The 24,551-nt window shown below is 46.7% G+C and overlaps 1 protein-coding gene across 2 annotated transcripts in view; it reads left to right on the top strand.

The window, feature by feature from the left end:
• Positions 1-22,469, top strand: part of TTC23L (tetratricopeptide repeat domain 23 like) — a 482,150-nt gene extending 459,681 nt beyond the window's left edge. For both annotated transcript variants that reach the window (XM_069627102.1, XM_069627103.1), the window contains exon 12: positions 13,060-22,469. In XM_069627102.1, the coding sequence (XP_069483203.1) occupies positions 13,060-13,096 (37 nt within the window). In that variant the 3' untranslated portion in view covers positions 13,097-22,469. The remainder of the gene's footprint in view (positions 1-13,059) is intronic.
• The last annotated feature ends 2,082 nt before the right edge of the window (positions 22,470-24,551 follow it).

Genomic DNA, 24,551 nt, shown 5'->3' on the forward strand with positions numbered 1-24,551 from the left:
AGGGAGTATTGCCAGTATTTCGGGCAGACGGAGTATCTGGAGCGCCCCTTGTCGGAGCATTCCCCCTTGGTGGCAACGCTGTTTGGATCTGGCGGGGACCCTCCACGGTGGCTGTGGCGTATTTAGAGGGAGGCGGCGTGAGATGGGGCCTTTGTGGTGGAACTTAGAGAGGAGATCAGTTCATACTTTGAGTTGAATGAGGGCTCGGTGGAAACCAAGGGAGTGCTGTGGGAGGCCTTTAAGGCGACCATAAGAGGGAAACGTCTGGCCATGACAGTAGGAATGCGCAGACATCTCGTAGACACGTTGCAGCGGACGGAAGCGCAGGTGGCGGAGCTGGATAGAGAGGCGGCGGGAGGCACGGGAGTAGGGGAGGCCTTGGCATGGGCACTGGAGCTTCACCAGAAGACCCTGATGGAACTGTCACTCTTTGACAACAATAGGCGGGATGTTAGACTCCATGGAGAAGGGAATAAGGCGGGTAAGCTGCTGATCTGGTTAATTAGCAGGGAAAATCCGAGCCGAGTAATAACCCAGTTAAGGTCAAGTACGGAGGAGGTGGTCCGGACCCAGAAGGGGATTAATGAGGCCTTCGTAACATATTATGAGGAATTATATACCAGCGAGGAAGGATATACAGACATAGAGGTGGAGGACCTCATGGAGATATTGTGTTTGCCAAAATTGGGAGAGGATCGGCGGGAGGAACTGGAGGCTCCTATAGAGGAGGGCGACATTCGTTGGGCGATCCGCACCATGAGAAGGGGCGCAGCACCGGGCAGCGACAGGCTTCCGGTGGAGTTTTATGCGGCGTTTGCTGACCTCTTGGTTCCACAGGTCCAGAAGGTCTATGAGGAGGCATTCCAGGGGGGCTACCTCCCAGAATCAATGAGGGAAGCGGTGATTACGGTGATCTTGAAGGAGGGGAAGGATCCGAGGGACTCTGCGGCATACCGGCCCATTTCCCTATTAAATGTGGGCGGGAAGATCCTAGGGAAGATCCTAGCGGCTAGTTTAGCGATGGTGGCGCCGAGTTTAATACACCCGGACGAATGCAGGTTTATCGGGGGCAGGAGTACATCGGGCAATAGTTACCGGCTGCATCATGTGATGGACCTGGTAAAGTCACAGAGGTGCGATATGGCGATAGCTTCATTCGACGGCATGAAGGCATTCGATTCCCTAGAATGGAAGTGGTTGTTTTGAGTGCTGCGGGAATTCATGTTTGGGGAGAATATGTGCAGGTGGTTGGCGCTGCTTTATAATAAACCGCTAGCAATGGTGAGGAATAATAATTGGGTGTCTGGGATGTGGGAGTTGGGAAGGGGGACAAGGCAGGGGTGTGCGGCTTTCCCGATTCTGTTTGTGTTGGCCTTGGAGCTGCTGGCGGCGTTCCTACGTCAAGAGATGATGGAGGCCGGAATTGAGGTGGGGGGGGGGGGCAAAGACATATAGTATCCGTCTATGCGGATGATTTGTTACTATATAAATATATCCAAGACATATCTCCGGAGTTTTTGGAAATATTGAGGAACTTTTGGTACATGTCGGGTTTTTGCATAAATCTGGGGAAGTCGGTTCTGTTTCCGCTGGTGGGACTGCGTGAGCGCCCGTTGAAGGAATTGCCGGAGTTGGGGATAAAATGGGAGACAAAGGGGGTGCGGGTATTCCATGAGGTGGTGGACACGTTCGTGCATAACACGGGAAGGGCACTATCCAAAATAGGGGACTCCATCCACTTCTGGAAGGCGTTACCCCTCTCCCTGATGGGCAGAGTGGCGCTATGTAAGATGGTGATCCTGCCGCGATTGCTCTACTTCTTTACTAATATACCGTATGTGGCGAAGAAAGTGTTCTTTAAAATCTTGGATGTTAAGATTAGGGAGCCGGAAGGAGAAGGGCGTCTTTTCGAATTTTGCAAAGAGCTATAGAGGAAGGGGGACAAATTACTTTGTGGCGGCGCAATTGCAATCAGTCCTGGTGTGGGATCAGTCAGAGGGGGAATCCCTAAAGGCATTGATGGGGCCCTTGCAGCCGGACCACAGGCCGGTGGAACTCCTACGGCACCCATTAGGGGGGATATGGGGAGATCGGTTGTCTTCAAGGCGGTGAGGGAGACATGGAGGAAATATGTTGGTGGTAGAGGGGTAAAGGGGCGATATGAGAGTAACCTCCCACAGGGGCTGACCAGAAGCTCCGTCAGGCGATCGGGAGGGTGGGGATACGGAGGCTGAGGGAGAAGGGATGTGAAAAGGTAGGGGACCTCTTTGAAGGTGGGACGCTCCTTACTTGTAAGGAATGGTGTGCTAAATTTGACCTGCCACAGGGTTTTTTTCTAGCATATGGGGCGGTGGTGCGTAGGTTGGCAGAGTTGTGGGAAGGGATCCCAGAGGAGCCGGAGCCATGCCCGGTGCTTCGAATATTGGTCACTCAGATGGGGGGGGGGGCGCACGTCTCACGGATCTATAAGGCCGTGGGGAAGAGGGGTGTTGCGGGTGGGGGGAGTGGAAGGTCAAGGAGAAGTGGGAGGTGGATATGGGGCGCTCTATTTCAGGTAAGGAATGGGGGCAGGTCTAGGACTTGGTTCGGAAGACGTCGAGGAATGCCCGCTTTCAGCTGATCCAATTCAATATTCTACATAGGGTATATATTACTCCGGTGGCACTTCGGGCAATGAATGGGGATTTCTCAGACGAATATCCTAGATGTAGGGTGGAACGGGCAGGGTTCTGACATATGGTATGGGAGTGTGAGATAATATCGGAATATTGGGATGAAGTTCTTATGGGAGTGAATGGGGTGCTGTGGACCAGCTTAAAGCGGTGCCCGGAGATCTGCCTGTGGGGGAAGTTGCCAGGGGGAAGCGGAATAGGATACGCAATAGAATGGGCCGGTTCCTGCTCATACTGGATAAGCACCGTATGGCAATAGCATGGAAATCTCTGCAGGGCCCAGCAGTAAACCTATGGCGGAAAGACCAGCAATAAAGCTATGTGCGGAGATGGGGTCTGGCGGAATTAACGGTGTTGCAGAATGCTGATTGGGAGGGGGAAAGGGAGGAGGTGACGATTCACTGGTCCCAACTGCTGAATGATCTGTCAAGAGACAATGACTTAAGACCACTGTGAAGGAATATGTGAATGAGAGCGAATATGAGGAGGTGACGCGAGGGGGAAAAGGCGGAGGGGCTAACTGGAGGGGAACCTGCTTGACTCTCAAGGAACAATAGACATTGGAACTCGGTGTGCTGTGACCAGTGGAGAGCGGAGTAGTCAGACGGGACATTTGGGGGCGGGAGGGGGATTTAGGGGGCTAGGGTGGGGTTGGGAAATTGTTGAACTGTTTGATTAAGGCTGTTGATGTATATGGGGGGGATATTGGGAAAGGGTGGACGGGGTTAGTTGGGAGTATTGAGTGAATTCTTATAAAATGTCAATAAAGAGTGTTTAAAAAAAAATGTGAGTCTCACAGTTCTGTTCTGGATAAGTTGAAGAGGTCGGAGAGTAAAAGGAAGATTGACAAAGAGACTGTTGCAGTAGTCCAATCTAGAGAGAACCAGGGCTCTGGAGACGGTGAGTCTCTGGGGTAAAGTGAGAAAAGGTAGAATACCTCCAAGGAGGTGCAGCTGGTAGTGGGACTTTTTAGAGATGTCCGAGATGTGAGAAGAGAGGGTGGAAGTGGAGTCAAAGATGACCCCCGGATTTTTTGCCTCACTGGTGGGTGAGGGCGTAGGACCAAGGGAGGCCAGCCAGAAAGAGATCATCCTCATTGGGACCCCTGAACCCGCTTTCCCACTGTCTTACTGGCATTAAGGCAGAGACCATTAGCAGCACACCAGGACTGAATTGCGGACAGACAGTCGGGGATGAATGAGGAGGAGGAAGAAGAGGCAGAGGGTAGCCTGAAAGAGAGCTGTATGCCATACGTATAAAACTGAAATTTGGCGGTGAAGGCAGAGATCCTGTGGGCCAAAGGGGCCATGTAGACATTGATGAACCAGGGGGATAGATTAGATCCCTCAGGAACACCACAAGTAGAGAGAGTGATAGCAGAGAGAAAGAACCACCTGTGAAGGAGGATCAGAGTGAAAGGAGGCTAACCGTGCCAGGGCCTGCTCTGTGATGCCCAGGGTATCACGCAGATGGGAGATCAGGATGTTGTGGTTTACCGTGTCGAAAGCAGAAGAGAGGTCAAGAAGGATGACGACAGAGGGAGAGTTGGAGTCAACATTTTGAAAGCAGGTCTTCACGGGTGCTCAGAAGAGTAGTGTCCGTGCCTCTGGATGCTCTAAAGCCAGACTGATGGTCATGGAGATAGCCAACAGATTCAGTGTGGAGGGTAAGCCAAGAGATAGCCAACTTCTCAGAGAGTTTGCCCAGGAAAGGATTGATAGAGATTGGGCGATAGTTTGCCGGAATGGAAGGACCAGCAGAGAGTTTTATTTAGCAGAGGGTGCACAAGAGAGTGCTTGAGAGAAGTGGGGAAAACTCCAGTGATGGAGAGGTTGCAGAGGTCTGCCAAGGCCGGAGTGAGCGAGTCAATGTTGTCCTTGATAGTTTTGGAGGGGCAGGGGTCCACCTGTTTGGAAGAGGCTTTCATAGGCTGGACTTGTTTGGAAACTCCTTAGGTCTGACAGGGGAGAGGGAGGAGAGAAGAGGGGGAGGGCTGGGGGCAGCTGAGAGGGGCCCAAGAGATGATGGTGCTTGAGTGGGTACAGCAGAAAGAGAAGACAAGATGTCCTGTGTTTGGGCGATGAAGTGTGCAGCCAGGGCTGTGCAAAGGGCCTGAGTGGGTGCAATAGGGGATGAGTCTGCAGTAGGGTTGGCCAGTTCCTTGCAGACTTTGAAAAGTTTGGCCATGTTGTTGGATGCCACAGAGATGTAGGCTTGAATATGGACTCTTTTCTTGGACCAGATGCAGAGTTTATATTGTAGGAAAAGTTGCAACTGTGCCTGCACTTATTTTCGCCAAGATAAATTACTGGTGTATTTCCTTTTGCTATGAATGAAAAATCCAAAAGTTCAGTTGTATTTGATAAAGTTTTTTATTTTGAATTTTCAGCCCCTCTTGGATGACACAACAAACGGAGTAGAGGACCTCAGTATCTCCATAGTGACCTACACACATGCGACAAAGAACCAACCACAAAAGACAAAAACCCTAAAAAGGCTAATAATCACCAAGTGACCCCGATTTGGTCACGAAGGTACAGGCCTATGATATCTCAAAAAAAGTTCCTCAATGTTAGAAAAAAGTTTATATTGCCTTTGCAGAAGGCACAGGCCAGCTTGTCAGAGGGTGCACCTGAAGATCCCCATTTCTGTTCCGCTGCCCTGCACTTACGTTTAAGGTCAGCCAAATCAGAGTCATACCAAGAGTTGCACTTTTTGGCAGGCTTCAGTTGGACCCTCATGACAGGGGCGAGCATGTTGAGAGTGTTGGAGATGGAAAGGTCAAAGTTAGAGAGGGCTGTGTCAGGGTGGGAGTCCACCGCAAGAGTAGGAGGAGGAGAGTAGGTAGAGTCAAAGGCAGCCATTGACACTCTTTTCATTGGTCGGGTAACCTTGAAAAGGTGGGAGGCAATGCAGGGTGAGCCAGTACGAAAGGTGAAGAAAGCTTCAAGTGAGAAGAGTGATCAGTCCAGGAGAGTGAGGTAGAGAGAGGGCTGTCTGTGGAGATGAGAACATCCAAGATGTGACCAGCAGTGTGCGTCGGACCAGAATATAGAATGGAGAGAGAGAGAGTCGCACAAGTTGCGGAAAGGTCCTGAAGAGTCGGGAGAGTCGAGATGGATGTTAAGATTCCCCCAGCAGGAGGAGTTGGGAGGAGGAGGAAAGGCAAGAACATGCCAGGTCAGCCCATTCCAGGAGGATGGTGGTGCACTGGCCCGGCGGCCGATAGAAGGTGGCCAGAGTAAGAGAGGAGAAAGGCAACACGGAGAGCGTGCAGACCAGGCATTCGAAGGAAGAATAGGCCTGCGTGAGAGTAATGGAAACCTCTTTCTGAATAAAGAGTTTTCCTGTTTATCGCTTGAGCTCCCCAAAGGATTAGATCATTTTTGTTGGGGCCTCCTAAAATCTGGCCAGATCCCAGTTTTACCTTACCTTATTTTAGGCCAGTCACCCCTTACCTTCCCCTTGCCCTGTCTAGTGTAGCATGCACCCTTGGGGACACCCCTACTTACGTTCACTTGAGTTCCCATTTAAGCACTAAGGGAGGAACATATAGAGGGGTGAAAGGGTGCTGCTGTTCCAAGTCGGCTAATGGATTGGGAATTCCTGCATATGTCTCCTCTAGGCCCTACATCATGGACTGGGGGGGATTGCACTATGTCCCATCCACCAGCCTATTATATGTGACCACATCACATTAGTTACACAAACATATCACAAACCTGCACTCATCTCATCAGCCAAGGACTACAAGGGATCAGGCTCATTTGGGTTGGTCTTTTTGTGACATTCAGATGGAGTCAGGCTGATACTCAAACATGCAACTGGCCATTATGTATAGAGCACACCTACCAGGGAATAAACAAGATTATACTCATTTATAAGTCCGCCCACACCCTTTAAACTAAACTGGAACAGCAAAAACCTCATCAACAAAGCAGACTAGCAAATACTCAAACACCACTAGTCAACAATCTATAGCATAATAGTTCACTTGAGCATAACAAATCTCCCCACCATCTAGCCAGCTCATATCATCTCTCCATCTTGCACTACTCACACAGCCAACCCTCACTCATTGAAGCAAGCTGCCTACAATCACCTGGCATAAACCGAGTAACACCACTACTAACTTGGCTAGCCCTATCATATCCCCTTCTGACCCACACCAGTGGCTAAATAGGTCTTCTGCAGTGCTGACTTCAGCTGAACAACCTTGGGCTCACGCATCTGGATGAAACACAAAGGCTTCTTGTCCAGTACCCGCTTCATCATAGGACATCGGAATACTGTTCCTCTACCACTTTATTCAGATGCTGGGTACACGTAGGAGCCAACTTAAATGCAGAACTGCGATCCCCCTAAAACACACAATTACCAGGATGGCCTTCTCCCAAATGCCTTTCGCACTGGATGCAGACAGATAGGCCTTCGGGTCTCTAGATCAAATATTCCAGTCCATACAGTTGTCAGGCTGTTTCTTTACCTAAACCCTTTTGTCAGTCTAAGCTTGTCTTCAGTATGCTTCTTTTCGTATACCTAGCATGAAAGGGCATCAGTGATTTCCGGATATTCACAACAGGAAGTGGAAATTTTCTTTACAATTGTCTGCCTTTTGCTATGAACATTGCCCTGCTGTTGTTCATTAAGGTCCTAGCTGTGCTTTAAGAGATTTGTTTGTACCCCATTGCAAATGATTGGCTGTTCAGAAACCCTTCCAGGACTTCCCGTTTGCAGAATGTTCAAAAGGGGCACAACATTTGGTTCTTCCTTGGATATTCGATAAGCCAGAATAAATGTAACCTGATTCTAATGCAGAGGATTCCGTTCATTTCATAAACTCAATTCTCGACTAGCTTTGGAATTTTCTTCCCATAGACAACTATTGCTATCTAAGAGGCAGCCCAGGTTCCCAGGGAAAAACCATGATGCAAGCCACTTCGCTTTAGGTAATGCTGAGCCTCATAGCCTCATGCATCCCGAACCTGTGAAAGTACAACACATGGATGGAAGTTCTGTGGTTTTAACTGTCTACAAAAAACTGTCTGAGATTTCACCACTGCTATAAAAACTACTGTTTTTGTGTTCTCAGGAGCAGCACATTCTTCTGGGAATCCCTTTTCAGTGTCATCCTGGTAGCCCCTAGTGCATCGTTGCATTTCCACCATACGCCCCACCCATCATTCCCTCTGATCTAGGTGTATCCCGAACTAGGTGGTAAGTGCAGAGTCGTTGCCGCGCAAGGAGGAGAGGGTTGGAGCCTTCTCCGCCCATCTACAGGTCCCCAGGAGAAAGTCGAGACCCCAGCTGCTCCCCCCGCTCTGAACGAGCAACGTGGGTTTATCTTCACCCACTGCCTGCTTTTGGCATCACATTTATCTGCATCTGCCCCCGACCTTGCTAAATTGCCCATTTCTTAAATTGTGACCCAGACTACCTCAGAATTGCCCAGTTGCACCACTGGCCGCCATTACTCACAACGTGGTTAATGGCCGCAACCTAGGACGACATCTAGCATCAGCAAGGAGCACAGCAGCGTTCACAGCCTGTGATTGGCTGTATCTGCAATCACCCGCCCTCCAACTCACCGATAGGCTGTAGCCGAAGGGCAAGCCAAGGGGCCTATCTTCGCATTACCCTGTGATCAATAAGTATGCTAACATACACTTGTTATTACGTACTGCTCTGCCTCTAACATGTCTGCTCTGTCTCCCCATTCACAAGGAGGGATTGTAGCAAACTCTCAAACATTATGCTAAGAAATTGCATACTGCATTGTATCACGTTGCTTCTATGCATTTCATGACCACCATGTCGGCACCTGTTGTCGCTGTTATGTAGTTCGCAACACGTGTGCGACCTTATTAATTGGCGCTCATTGTGCTTATCTGTATCAATGATATCTCCCTGAATTGCCTGCATGAGCTTTACACTTTAACTCAATAGTGCTGCAACTGTTCCTACCTCTCTGCATAGTGCTTTTTAGCCCTTATTGTGATTTTTAAATCTTGATGGACCCTGCTGCTATTAGCGCTCATGCCTCTAGCACAGTACATTTTAGCCTATACTGGGATTTTTAAACCTAGATGGACCCTGCTGCTATAATCGTTCTTGTTTGTTGGTACATTGCATTCTAGCCAAACTGTGCCTCTTAAACCTGGGTGTTCATTTGCTGCTATAATCACTTCTGCAAGTTCATGCCAGCTCTGCCTGTATCACGCCTAGCTTACCACACTCACGCATGCTATTTAGCCTATGTGTGCTAATATTTGCTATCTCACTGCCTCATTATGCCTTATAGCAATGCGACTACTGGGCCGTGCTCTGTTCGCCCACGTTAAACTATAGGCACTAGCCCCCATTTTGAGTTTACTCCTGATATTTAGTATCTGTAGCTATAGACACGCTGTACTATCTGCCATAGTTGCCTCGCCCATCTAACATTGTGACCCACTCTGATAAGCCAGCCCATGCTCATTGTCCAGTCTCGGCTACTCTAACGTACCATCTGCCTGCGCCGTATCTGCGTCATCACCTGACATAGTTGTCTCTTGCCACATTGAAATTATCCTGCCACTCTGGAATTATCAGAACACTGTGGACATGCTGCCCCTCCCTTCGGCAAGTACTCTCACATTCATCCTAGCCATCACATGGGCTTTAGCTAAGGCATATTGTGCAACGTCCACCTGCACTATCTGCATTCCTTGCAACATCTCCTGTGCATACTCCACGATAATGCATCATAGCACACCTCCACCACCCAACTCCGTCACTTACACACATTCTTCCAACCCCTACCTCAATGAACCAGCCCTGTGGCTCAAACATTTCGCAACCAAAACCACTGCGAACCAACCGTGCACACTTACACTTAGAAATGCTAGACTCGGATCCAGACTGCTTCGCATTCCGTGCGCCCAACGCCAACACACTAACACCACCCATGCCGCCACTCAGACCTCACCTAAACCATCCACAACCATACCTAAAGAATTGAAAGGAGCTCTTATCAATGCCAGATCCCTTACTACTCATGCCCTCAATATCACCGACCTCATTATTCCCAGAACCTCGACTTCATTGCTATCACAGAAACATGGCTACACGCTGCTTCTGGCCCGCTCTTGTCACTAGCCATTCCCGATGGATACTCTATCCTTAGAAATGACCGCCTATCTAACTTGTCCAAAGGTGGCGGTGTTGCCTTCATACATAGGGATAATATCAACATGAGACCGATCCCCAACATTCATTGCTGCTCAGCTGAATCACTATCAGTGAAACTTTCACTCTCACCTACCAATACAGCATCACTTCACCTCATCTACAGACCACCCGGTCCCCTCTCCTCCTTCGCAGAAGATATTACGTCTATCCTATCCAACAATACTAAGCCTAATTCACAAGTGTTGCTGCTAGGGGACCTGAATCTTGGGCTGTCTGGCCCAAGGATCTCATGGTCACAGAAGTTGCAAGCATTGTGTCAAACTTAGGCTTCCAACAACGTAACCTTGAACCTACACACAACAAAGGCAAACCGCTTGACTGGATCGTAGACTTAAATTGTAATACTACGATAAGTTCCAACTCAGTCTGTGCTTGGTCCAACCACCACGTCATTATCTTCCAACTACCAGCCACCATTCCTACTACCAAACCTACAATAGCCCACTCTATCCCCACCAGGAATAAAAAGGACATCACCAGGGACAAGCTACTCCCGCTTATCCTACCCACTCTGAACAACTATGACACATCTTATAACGACCCTACAGTCTTGGTGGACACTTTCAACCGAACACTGGCCAAAGCTATTGACACTGTAGCCCCGCTCAAACTTAGGAAAGCTAAACAACGAGCTCACCTGAACTCGTGGTTCACGCCACATCTTAGAGCTCTGCGTAAAGAAAAACGCAAGACGGAATCACTTTGGAAAAGTCTCCCTTGTGCTTCTAACAAAGATAACCTCTTCATTGCATCCCTTAGCTACATGGAAGCGATTATACAGGCAAAAAAAAGAAACGTATAACCTGCGCATCTCGCAAGCTGAATCCAACATGAAGGAGCTTTTCAAAATTCTCAAAGAATTAGAATCCCCTTCGCCTATACCAGATACTTGTAACAAAGACAGCTCTTGGTGCAATAGCATCCAAAATGCTCTCCTTTCCAAAATAACCACTTTACAAGCCAAAATCAATGGCAAACAACTCTCTCCTCTCCAAACCTCTGGCACCTAAAACACCTACCACTTTCACCCAGCCCCCATTTAGCTTCACTCCTCTTACTATCTCTGAGGTTGAAAAAAATTATCAGCAACCTTAAACCTTCCAACTGCCAAGGGGACACCTGCCCGGCCCCTATCATTAAGGAATCTGCCCACGACCTTGCTCCCTTCATTACCACCTTCATCAATTCCTCATTTCATTACGGAATTGTGCCCAACAACCTTAAGGACGCCTGGGTCATCCCACTGCTGAAAAAGCCTACACTTGTTCCGTCCATACCTACTAATTTCAGACCAATCACCACGGTCCCGTTCCTCCTAAAAATCTTAGATAGAGCGGCCCTCCTCCAGATACAGAAGTATTCGGAGACTAATAACTTACTTGGCACAAGACAATCTGGATTCAGTCCCAGGTATGGGATAGAAACAGCCTTATTAGATCTGAAAACTCAAATAGAGGACTTAAAAGACAATGGCAAATTAGCCCTACTAATACCCTTGGACCGCTCTGCGGCCTTCGATCTGGTCAATCACCAAATCCTATGCCAACACTTGAAATCTACTGCCCACTTTTCGGAAAATGCCACTAACTGGATCAGATCCTTCCTGTACAATAGACTCATGAGAGTATTCTCACCCACTGCATCTGCTGACCCATCTCCGGTCCCATGCGTAGTTCCTCAAGGATCGTGCGTATCTCCTACGCTCTACAATGTTTTCACCAAACCTTTGTTCGATGTGCTTGACTATCTGGGTGTTACCTACACCAACTACACGGATGACACCCAGATGCTCATCCCCGTCACTGGTGACTACATCGCAGACGCCAAAGCTTTGAACGACGTATACCAAGTCGTCCAAACATGGATGGCACATCACAAGCTCTGTCTCAATGATAAGACAGAGCTCCTCATCCTTGGCACCCAACAAAGACTTAGCAAGCTTGACCCGTCCTTCAGCACCTTCAAAATTGATGGTAACTGCATCAAAGTGGCTAAAGAGACCAAAACATTGGGTATCTACCTTGATTCCACACTGTCCCTTAACCGACAAACGAACTCAGTCGCCGCTGCCTCAGCCTACACTTGTAAGTTGATTACAGCCTGCCGCCCATTCCTCTCTACCCAGAACTGCATTACTCTCGCCAAGACGTTGGTTATGTCTAAACTTGATTACTGCAACGCACTTTATCAAGGTACTAACCAACGCAACCTCAACAAACTTCAGATCGCCCAAAACAATGCTATCATAGCAGCCCTCTCTATTCCTTGGTCGGCGCACATCTCTGACACCAGGAAGAGCTTACATTGGCTCTCTGTCGCCAAAAGAATTTCGCTCAAATCACTGACTCTCACTCAAAAATGTGTCAACAACCAGGCCCCTACCTACTCAACTTCCCGCTTCTCTCAATACATCCCCTCACACACTAAGATCTGCCCAATCACAATCGCTTACTATACCGAAATACAACCTGCAGACTGCCGGAGGCGTCAGCTTCCCAGTCCTCGCATCCAAACTCTGGAACTCCTTGCTACTATCCATCAGAACCCTCCCGTCTGCCACGCTTTTCAAACACAAATCCAAGCTATGGCTATCCTCTACACCTCACTTACTACCAGCCTAAGCCACCTGCTCCACTACTCACGTACTACTGGCACTTTTGCTTGAGAATTTATATTGTTTGCCTGTACCTGTAGCCATGCCACTTTTGTACCGTTGTGCCTTAAGATATGCATCTGTAAATTTAATCTTTGCCTGTAACTGTATCAATGCCATTTTTGTACCCTGTGCCTTAAAATATGCGCCTGGTTGCCCTCGGGCCTAGCGCGCTATACAAATAAATAAAATAAACAATTGGCTGGCGGGTGGAGCCGGTAGTCGGGGCGTAAAGGGCAGGGCTCTGCTCTGCAAATGCTCACAGGCTCAGATAATAAAATTGGGGAGTTTCTATGCTAAAAAGGCTTTGGTCCGGTCCCATGCGGGGAAATGCAATAGGTATGAAGCAAAGTTGTCTGTGGACTAGGAGTACAGTAGTCACTACAGTGAGTAACTTATCTTTCTTTGCATATTTTTCCTCTTTGAAAATGCATCCACATAAAGAACACACGTGTATTTACTGAAAAAAGCAGCTAACCAGAGACTGTGGTTTGTGTCCTGTAGGTCTCCAACTACAAGCGAAGGAAACAAAACCAGGTAGAAGATACAGAGCTTCAGCACCAGAGTCTGTCGACAGCCATGTCATATACACCTTTGTGCAAGAATTTATTGGAATCTGTCATTCTGAAAAGCTTTGCCAGTCTGCAGAATGTGCTTATTTCAACAGTTAATGTTTCTTGCCCGTTTACATTTGGCTATCCTTAAAACCTTTTAGGTAAAGAGACATAAGTCACTGACATCAGGCTGCTAAAATGGAGGATTCCTGAGGAATGTCCTAAAACTCCATCTACGTGTTTCTGAGGCCAATGGATCACCCCAGCCATGTTGGTACATTTATCTGCACGATAATGTACAATACGTTTTTTAATGACATTTTATCTTTTAGTGTATGAAACAAGCTAGAAAGAAAAACTCCAGACGAAAAAACAGACATTTCATTTATGTTGCTCATCAGAACTGAGAAGTCACTACATCATCAGTTTATTGACATATGCTGTGCAATTATGAACATTTGCAAGCATATGTGGTCCAGCTCTCAGAAAGCTACCCTCCAGAGCATTTGCAGTGTGACTTTGTTCTTTGGCCAGGATATTGGATAAAGTTGTCGCTATCACAGAAATCAACTGCCATGCTCAACAAAGCAGTACAGGATTTCTTGGAAGAAGCACCAGCAGTAACTATACTCAATTTATCAAGTCTATGGTGTACCACAATCCATGCTTTCTACAAGTTATACTTTCTGGGCGCCAGTTCCAATAGTTGTGCTCAATTTGAAGAACCTTTCATAATGATTGGCCTCATTCTGCCCCCATCCATCTGCCTATGAAATTCTCCTCAGCGGTTTTACAATTTAAGAAAGTGATGGAAGCGGATGTCGGCTCAAGTATACTGTTACACAGTTAATTTACAATAATCAAATGCTTTGAATCATCTCCCTCGTCAAAAAAGTAAACGTTAACGAATTAAATTTCCTATGTGCGATTTCTGTCAACATCATCCATATCCCATACGAGTACTTGGAATCCAGGTCAGCCTTTGATATTGATATTTTATTTGTATCGCGCTCGTACACAAGTGTTTCAGAGCGCGACAAGGCAAAGGAGAGGAACAAGGGAGAACAACAAAAACGATCTTACTACGCCTAGTGACATTGAGATCACGCAAGTGCACGGGAGAGGAAAGGGGAAAAGTGCATGGAAAGTGCTGAGCAAAGAAATTAAAATAAATAATAAATCAAATAAATAATAAAAATCAACAAGCAGTGGTATTGGAACCAGCAAGTGATAGGTTTAGGGCAACAGACAGTGGGTGTCTGATAAGTGCAGAAAAAAGGAGGGGGACTGTTAAAGATACAGACCCCAGTTCAAGAGATTGCCAGGAGGCAGCGTGAGCAGGTACTTGGGCCAGAAAAGGCAGAGGGTAACCAGGTGCGCAATGCCAAGACAGAACAGATCAGCAGGGGAGAAGAGGAGTTAAGGCAGAAGCAAAGAGAAAGGTCCTGAGGTGCTTCTGGAACCAGAGATGGTTCTCCTCAAGTTTCAGAATGGCAGGGAAGCTGTTCCAGAGGGAGGACCCAGCCGAAGCAAGAGATCTACCCCCAGCTTGTTTCTTTGAGAAACGACTGACCCTGAGGGAGTTAGAGTTGGAGGAGCGAAGAGCTTGGGAGGGAAGGTATTTACGGAGGGACAGCTGAAGGTAGTTTGGACCGAAGCCCCAAAAAGCCTTGTGGACAATGCAAATGATCTTAAAATTAATCCTTGCAGCCACCGGGAACTAGTGGAGAGATTTCAGGCCTGGAGAGATACGATCACAGGGCTTGAGGCCAAGGACAAGTGTTGCGTTTATGGATAAGTTGCAAAGGATGGAGAGTAGAAGCAGGTAGATTTAGAAAGAGGCTGTTGCAATAATCCAACCTAGAGAGAACCAGGGCTCGAGACACAGTGAGCTTCTGGGGGAAGGGGAGGTACATTTCCTGTTTAGTAAGCCCACAGCCCTTGAGTGGCAATGCACAATCACGATCCATGGACACTTCCCTCACTCACTTCCGCACTTGTTCCTCTGTTTGCCATCTTACAGAAACATCACATGAACTCCACTGCAATAAACTTTGAAGTTTATGAAGGACACCGCCCCCTTACCCCAAGACCATACTAAAGGGAATGGAAATATTGCTGCAGTGTCCTGTGTGCAGTCTCTGTGCATTTTTACAGTGCCATACACTTCCCTCAACATTGTCTCCACTCAGAAAACCCTTTACTGCCATGCCACATTACAGGAATAGCAACCCTTTGCATGCTATGACACCCTGGGGCTCATTAGTATGGGGTGTGGGGAAGAATTGGTGATAACGGAATTACCACCACTTTCCCCGCACGGCCATGCTATGGCCCTGGAGTTGGGGAATTTACCTCCAGCATCATTCTGGAGGTAAATCCTCCTACTGTCCACTGAAAAATTGACGGAATTACCACAGTGGTAATTTTGCCAGAGGTAATTCCACCAAAAAAGCCCCATACAATCCAACCGACTCTAAAAAAAAATGGGTACTTACTCCACCACCGCCATTTGTAATCCGGTGGTAATCCCTGCCAGAATACTGCCCAACTTGTAATGAAGCCCCATGACTGTAAACCCTGTGGCTTTTCTCCACCAACTTTACTACCCCGGGACACCACTTTGCCATCCGCATGTTGTGGAATACTAATAGCTATAACTCCCTCTGCGGGGGCTTTGCCTCATAGTAACAATGACTGTTCCCTATTCATCAACTATGTAAATGATACAAACTTTAGGAGTCAATAAAATGTTGGCAGGAGTGGTAAATTCTGTAGTTTTTTCCCAAATACTGTCTGATGTACTGTCTACCAAATTTATGGTCATGTGAAACCCCATCGGCGGTGTTCCATGGGAAAACCACTGGCGGTATTCCATAGGAATACCGCCAGTGGTATTCCAGGTGGACGTTCAGCTGAAACTCTGCCTACAGGTAAATGCAAATATTCCAAAGTGGGCTCAACATTTTTTTTCTGATGGCCCTTTCACCACCTTATCCATGGATATAGAAAAATGTACAGTAGTGATGAGAACCACTATTGTACATTAACCATTCCTACCTTGTTATTGAAGGTGGAAAGAGGTAGAAAAAAGTTTAAGAAATATCTTTTGAGGTTCCCACTGGTGTTTAAAAAATACTACCTCTCCTAAATTCAAAATTGAGCAGATATTGTGAAATACCAAAGGTGGAGGTGGTCATTGCCGACAGTGGTATTTCACAAGAAAAATCCACCCAACACCAAATGAGTTGTACATTGAGAGACAAATATCATCAGTATGTCACAGAGTCAGTTTGGCTGGAGCGCCTTATTATGCTGGAGTCCACACTTTAAAGGTCTCCCACACACGAGAAATTGACTCTGTGACTTGCTGATGATTTTTGTCTCTCATTGCCACTATTCTGAAAACAGTGGGCCTCATTCCGAGATTGGAGGCAGCCATGGTGCTGTTAGCACCATGGCTGCCTCCAATACCGGGTCCGTGTCTGGTGTGGTTGAATCGGGACATTCCGACCTGTGCGGACCCGGTAAGTCTCCATTCAACCAACCATTCCCCATTCCCATTGAGCCCCCAGAGGGCTCACTGGGAATGGGGAAGGCGCTAATTACGGGCCCGCGAATAGCCGGCACGTAATTAGCGCCCTGGTCCCTTAGCGGGACCCGTAAAGGACGTGTGGTCAGACCACACGTTCTTTGCGGTTCCCGCTAAGGGACCTCGGAATTGGGCGGTAAGGGTTTACCGGCACCTGTCTCCTTACCGGTGCCCGGTAACCCTTACCGCCCAACTCAGAATGACCCTCAGTGTCTTTGAAGAAGAAGGTGTTGTTACCTGTTTGTTTTGTATGACAAATTCAATAAGTTACCATCTATGCTATACAAAAATACAAGTCATGTACTAACCCCACCCAAAAATCTCTTTTTGAATAACACGAAATGTAATAATATGTCCTTGGTTAACATTTGATAACCAAAAGAACGTGTTTTTATTTGCCTGTATGAAATATCGAAAACATTTTCTTTCACAATTAATGTGCTTGTTATTATACAGTGTAAAATTATCAATTCACGCAGTGTTTAAGTGGACACAGGGACGAGTAACCAGTTCACCTTGTTGTTGTATAGGTTCTGCATTCTTCCCGCAATTGTACTGGTCCCTCGACAACGAAAATAGGGAAGTACCCAATCACAAACTACTGCAAAGACAGATGCTACAAAATCAAGGAAACATATGATTTGCTGTCTCCCATAAACAGTGTAAAATCTTGCATTGAAATGTATGGACTGTGCAGCGTCGCTCGCCTCACCTGCCTCTCACGGGTGCCCTACCAGGCCTCCCACACCAGCCTGGACTCTCCTCAACCTGGCCTTTCCAACTCGATGGCGTACTTGGCTCATCCACTTCTCTCTAATTCTCTGTTTCTCTCTCTGTCTCTCGTTGGCCATCTTCGGCTAGCCATGACTGCTCCTGTCTCACTGATGGTACGTACTTCTCTTCTCACTAACGTGCCTCCCTCGCTCTAAACAGTCGGGTGATTTTTTGTTATCTGCTTTATACTTATAGCAATTGGATGATTGTGGCCATAAGGGCTGTGATGTATGGGACTGTTCCCTACGCTGTCTCTTGTGCTGGAATTGGTCCTTGGCCTCTGACCCCATCTACTCGCCAAGCTGTGCATAACCCTGCTCCTTATCTCAAGATGCAGTGGTTTGCTAATAGTTTAGTTCTCCCCTGGCCCAGTCTACCACGTTAAATTCAGGCAAGCAGATCATGGTAGCTTCCTGTGGTCACTTACAAGGGAAACAGGCTTTCTTGTCCCTCAGTATTTGTGCGCTATGTGTGAATCTCCATTCCCTGGATTTCCGTCCCTTGCCAAAAGATGTGCTTTTGGCTCTGGTTTGTTATCCATGTTTTGCCTAGGCGACATACTTTAAGTTTACGATCCCACTCCATGCGTGGAACCGTGAATGAAGACTGAAGCATTCGGCGACTCTCTGTGTCATGCTGCAGCTGTTGCAAACGCTTTGGTACTTGGTCTTTTCGGGATTTCTCCCCTGTTGCTCTGGTGTCTCCTGTACGGACTACTAGCTCCTCTTTAAACCATGTTTAAGAAGTACATTTCTCTGTGGGACATCTGTGGGGCTTGCCGTGGCTGGGATGGTATCTGAACTTTATGTAAAACTAAAGGAAGACTGGAGAGTTCTGGGATGTAATATTTACTGGCTCCAGGGTTGCAGTTGCATCACAGAGGGGTTCTCTTCCACTGCTGGCTGGGACCATGTAGCTTCTTTAGAGCTGGTTAATGCTGGTTTGCCCAACATCCTCAGCTAGTTACACACTTTACCACAGCTAAGGATTTAGCCATGCCTTTTCTTAACGGAATACTGGTAGTTCTACAGGAACTGCATTGGTGTCGAATATCTGCCCTTGTGAGTGGAGAGCTGCTGGCACCTTAATTCTCACCAAATCCCCTACCTGACCATCCACCTGCTTGGCAGCCTTGTGAATCTCATAAGCTACCTTACTTTTTTATTTGTCTGCCTTCTAGTTTATCAATAATTCTAAAACCGGGGGTTATTATAGTCACCTATTGCAACCAAGAGTGGCATACCTTTGTGTTAGGTATATGCCCCCTTTAAGTTTCAAAGGTTGACACTCCAGAGGTTGAATCTTGGGTGAAACAATGTGCCATCACTGTTCCCTTCACTGCACTTACCTCGAGGTGAACTCCTTCTGCATGCTTTCCTTATCTGTACCAGGTCTTGGGAGGACTTGTGTACCATTCCAGTCTTAGAATTACACAGTGATGCTCAAATTCAGCGAAAGAATTTGAGGGTGTTGGCTCCCAGCCAGAGATTGTGTAGAAATGTGTGTTTAGGTGTTACACATTTTCCCTGTGTTCTGGTATCTCTTTATGGTAACCTATCATAGAGCGAAAACAATGTTAACACTCACCCAACATCTGTTTCTAAGAGCCATAATTGCCTACCCATGTTTGAGGAACCCTAAAGTGAAGATAGAAAGCCAATTTCTATGATAGCCACTGTCTCTATCCTTAGAATTAATGATCTCTGGGAACTAGGGATAGAAGGAAAAGCTGGTACATCCTGCACTACGGTTCTACGGTTTGTCTTTGGTTTGTTAACCAACTGTGCAAGTTCTTGAATTTGTACTATAGTCTACGTAGCTTGGTGTTAGAGTCTCAACATTACATCCTGATGATCACATGCACATTTTTCATACTGGTTAGTTTCATGCAGGATTTTTCTATGGATGGTTTAATCAGGGTCCCAGCCTTTCCCTATTGCCTACCCAATCCTTAGCCATGTTTTTCCAATAGTTCACTCTATTTTCTCTAAGGCTTCCCAATCCTTTCTTATGGCTTCCAAGGTTATCTAGCTTGTTGTGGTTTCTTAGTATTTGGAAAGTTCAAACAGTTACAATGGCTTGCATGCTTTCCTAGTCTCGAATGTGGCTGCCCAGTACAGGATTTAGATTACAAAATCACAGCTCTGCTTACAGTTCTGATGTGATTCGAGGCATTCTGAGAAATGTATTCCCAATATATGTGTGTGTGTGTGTGTGTTTTTTGCTTGTATTCTGCTGCATGTTTGTATTAATTATGGAGATGCTGGTCGTGTGTACCTTTCTTGGTCCTTAGGACTTGTCTGCTCATGTTTATTGTGCCTTCAATCTGATATTCTCATATATGTATACCAGTGGGTTGTGTACACTATATGTATAGCTTAGTCCATATGTTTACTGGTACAACCCTAGCAGCGGTCAACTTAGTCCATGTGCGTATAGGTACCATGTCAGTGATACCCACTGTGACATTGAACCTCTTAAGAGACCCATTCGTCTCAGGATGCTAATGTTACTTTAATGCACAGAGCTATTTTCCATCAACTGTCTCACTTTTCTTAGAAGTAAGTTAAACACTGCTGTCAGTAACTATGGTGTCGGGGAATCCCTCTCTTAAAAAATAGTTTATTCAGGAATTGGATTATATCCCTTGAGCAAATTTCCCAGATGTAAGCTATTTCCACCCGTCTGGTAAGAAGATTAATTAGCAGCAAGCAGTAATGCCCTTTGGTTACTCCGCAATAGCCAGACCGCTTTTAATATAGATTCTCGCACATTTTCTATTTTGTAGTTACTACTCAGGCCACCAAAAAATTCTTCTTATGTATTGCTTTGTCTTGCCGATGCCCTGGTCAAGACCCAATTCCACAATGCATGCATGGACACCCCAAGGAGTTATAAGCATGTCTCATCTTTTCACTAGCTCACTTGCTCACCCTTAACATGCAGTTCATCTTTCACCGGTCAAAGGTGTTCACAACCCATCTGCTTCATGTTGTTTTGTTTAATTGTGTAGCACGAATGGCATCTCATTTGTCATACAGAAGGAAATTCTTATGCCGCTTATACAACTAAAAATCGTGTTTCAAAGTTTACGAACTACACCTTGGATCATAAACAACACCTGCTCATTATCGCCTTTATCATCTTGCACCCTGTGCAAACATAATGGGCAGTCTTGGAATTTATTTTTTAATTAATCGTGGATGAAACTTTTTTCAAGCCTTTCAAATGCAGTGTTCCCTTCAATTGTTTATGATCAGTCCTAACCTCGAATCACACCCCTACACAAACGACCTTAAGTTCTTGATTACACATTTAACTCATAGTGTCTCCTTGTCCGAGTCCATGAATGACAACTCACCGCCCATGAGAACCTTTGATGAAAAACTACAATATGCTCCACATGTGTGTCATCCTACAGCAACACCAAACCCACATTGCTATCTAGCATATATGGTTCTGACCGTCCTAACAACGATAATAAATCAATGCAGAGTCTCCTGCTAATGCAAGTTTCACCTTTTCAAATTAATTTTCACATTCTTCACCCTACTTAAATATGCTGCCTTCTTGACTATTTGGTGCATGTTCATGGTTCTATACGTAAAGTTTGGTACAAAGAGGCCATAGTATTCTACCATCCCAAGTAATGACAGATTCCTCTTTGTTATGTAGCTCTGGGAAATCCTTGATTGTCCCTACAAGATCTTTACTTTGAATTTTCTGAAATGACATGGCCCACTTAGTGTGTCTCATTACGAAGTCGGCGGTAACGACCAGCGGGTTGCTGCTAACCTCGTAACACCGTTACTGGCACCTAGCTTCCCTTTGCCACCAGGACATTACGCGTCCTGGCGGACTGGGAAGCTAGGTGCTGGAAAATGTTAGTTCCCCATTCCCATGGAGCCCGTTAGGACTCCATGGGAATGGGTTCACGGAAGCACTGTCACTAATGGTGCCAGTGCTTCCGTGATGTGTCTGCCTACCGCGCCGCTGTGCCCACCAGGGTGAGACCTGTCGAGCGCAGTGACCCGCCAGGCAAACGTGGAGTATGGCGGTCCGCAAACAAGGGTGCCGGTAAGCTTGCCGGCACCCATCTTTTCAGACCGCTACACTCATAATGAGGCCCAGTGTGTCCCTCCTAATCGTGCACTTCTCTTCACTCCATGTCAATACTTCGTTTAAACACATCATGCTCAGCCTCGTCTTAGTAGTAGTTTATTTATCAAGCACAAAAGCAATTATCAGTAAAACTCGTTTCAAGGTGCCAAATTTAATACAAAATACTAACAAAAAACAATATAAATAACAGAAAACAGCAACATCAAGCAAGACGTTACATTCAATGTTTTATGGTACTTTCATGGTACTTTAGAACACCTGAAATATTGTTTCAGATGATGTTTGAAGCTATTTCGTGCAATGCTGTTCCTGATGTCGGTTGGTAGGTTATTCCACAAACTACAGCCGATGACGGCCAAACATTTGCCTCCCAAGGATGTTTTGTTAGGTTTTCCTCCCACCAGCATATTTTTGGCACTTGATCTGAGTGAGAGTTGGCTGATAAGCTTTCGCCATTTAGGATTAATAGACAGGCGCAATCCCCTTCACTATTTTCCAGATTAAAGTAAGTGCCCAGCTTTTTTTAGCGTATTCAATTCTCTGTTAGTAGCCTTTCCTAGCTAGATGTGTATCTATGTTATGCCTCACAGTATGATGTCTGTACATGTGTTTATCTAAAGCTGATAAGGATTGCCACCTTCATCTCTCCAATTGGCGCCATCGCCTTTTTAATTTAGCAGGGTCCAGGGAGAGCCAGTGCTTATTGGCATGGGATTTAGGCTTCACACGTTTTTCCTGTCTTTATGCTACCGCTCGTATGCACCACTGTATTCAGTTAAAAATGTATTATGTCACTTTTGGCCGCTCTGATGTATGTGTAAGCTATTTACCTCTGCCAAAAAAAAAAAATATATTAAAAAGAAAGAAAATGTGCTGAACCCTTGTCTGAGGCGTATTGTGCCCCTGCCGGGGGGAGGGGCATGGTGTGGGTCACCAGACCTTAGTCTGTGTGATGCTGTTAATTCTTTAGAGGGACAGGGCCTCCTTGTCCTTGTCCCCCTACTTCCACATTGATGTTTTTCAGTGTGTTTCTCTGCCACAAGAGTCCAGTCTTGCCCTCTGGCAGTGCAGCTCCTCTTTTTATTTTTGGTGAACAATACCCATGGGCTACCCCTATGCACTCATGAGTGGGGGTACCCCTTGGGCACCTGGTGTTTCCCCCACAGAGCCGGGTATGTACTGGTGGCAGCTACATGCTGACTTGGCAGCTGCTCTGTATCTCGCCTATTATGGTACACCCAGTCCCTGCCATAGGAATCAATGGATTCCTGAACAAAGGCAAGATGGCCACTGGAAGCTTCATGACTACCTGCTTTTCCCTCTTGCTTCTCAAAGTACTGAGAAAACCATGGCTCTTGTTTACCCTTCCCCTGATTGGATGGTGAGTGGAAGGAACATATAGGTTCTGGGGCTGCCCCTGCTAGACTGCCAGGGATTGCTCGTTTTGGATGTATGGAAAAGGGAGTCAATTCACATTATGTGTTGTGGGTGTCTGGTTTTTATTGTGTGTCACAATGCCTGTGGTCTGCCAGAGCCAGGTCTGTCTGAAACTGGAGTCAATGCAGTGTGTGCTCGGAAAGGCTTGGAGTTACCCCCAATACACATCCTCTGTTTTGAGTGTCTGGTTTAGGGTGAATTACCTGAATGCCTGTGAGACTGATTGGGTGCTGCCTGATGAATACCCTAGTGTGTGATTGGCTGACTGAGCCTAGCTCAGCTTGCGTGAATGTTGGGGCAGAAGAAGATGTGTATATATCAGAAGACACTTCACTTACCTTTGTGTCAGAAGCTTGGAATCCTCCTGTTTTAGAAGCCTGGAGTTTTCTGGAGTCATATGCTGAATCTAGCTGTAGGAAGAATTTCTGCTGCAGCAGCAACTCTTCACAAGATCCAAAGGATGCTGTGCTGATTCAAGAATTGAACAAGAGAGAACTTGGACAGGCCACCTCTTACTGTAGCTACAGGGGACATAGTGCAACTGCTGTTCTTCACCCGAAGTGTCCTGGAAGCCAATCCTGAGTGCCTGCCATCCTGCAGAGGTATCTCCGTGGGTCCAGAAGAATTGTGACTGGACATCTTGAGCCCAAGAAGTCCACCAGCATCGTCCTGTGTCCGTAGGCTGTCCATGACCAGAAGAAAGCCAGGCTGTGTATTGCCCAGAAGAGGGGTTACACTGGCATAGTGCTGCTTGATGCCCGGAGCTTGGCAAGTTCCAACTGACTGAAAAAATCTTCAAGTGGTACAGCAGTCGCAACATCTATCTACTTTTACATGGCTGAGGAAATCCAGTGTCACTGCCTGCAGAAAAGTGCCCACTGTTGGGTTTCTCGCCAATCCGGACTGAAGAACGAGTCTTGAGGGTACACATTTGGTGGTGGCCCGCAGAGAAGTCCATTGCTTGAGTCCAAGTCACAAGAAACCATCCAGCCATCCGTGCTGTGGCTGCACCACTGAAGAATCAAACGTGGCCAACCACAAAACCCAACACCTACTTTTGTCACTGCACCCATTGCCACCGAAGGCCATCGACAAAAACCAAAGGACTCATCTTCACCTAACATGCATTGTCGAGGTGCACAGTGAGTTTCAGCTTTGTGGGACATCCACAGCCGGCATAGCATCCAGACCAAGGAGACCACCGTGACAGACCTTCAAGGCCGCCTTTTTGACACTGCTTGGTTCCCTTCTCCTGTGCGTCTTCGTATACCCTTCCAGAGAGTTGATCAGGATGGAATGGTTTTGGAACACGTTCAAGGATATGAAGTACTCTTACCCACTTCAGGGCAAGACAGCACCAGCTAAACAGTACCCCTAGAAGGCTTTTGTAACAATAGCAGAAGGCAAAGGAGTGGAGGAGACATCAAGGCAGAGGTGGATATTTGTTTAGAAAGAGCGGCCAACACAACTCTAATTCTGCTTCTATCAATGGAATAATTTTGAACTATATGAGCCCA

The sequence above is a fragment of the Ambystoma mexicanum genome, chromosome 6p (assembly GCF_040938575.1).
Source record: "Ambystoma mexicanum isolate Mex_15411 chromosome 6p, UKY_AmexF1_1, whole genome shotgun sequence".
NCBI classification, from domain to species: domain Eukaryota; kingdom Metazoa; phylum Chordata; class Amphibia; order Caudata; family Ambystomatidae; genus Ambystoma; species Ambystoma mexicanum.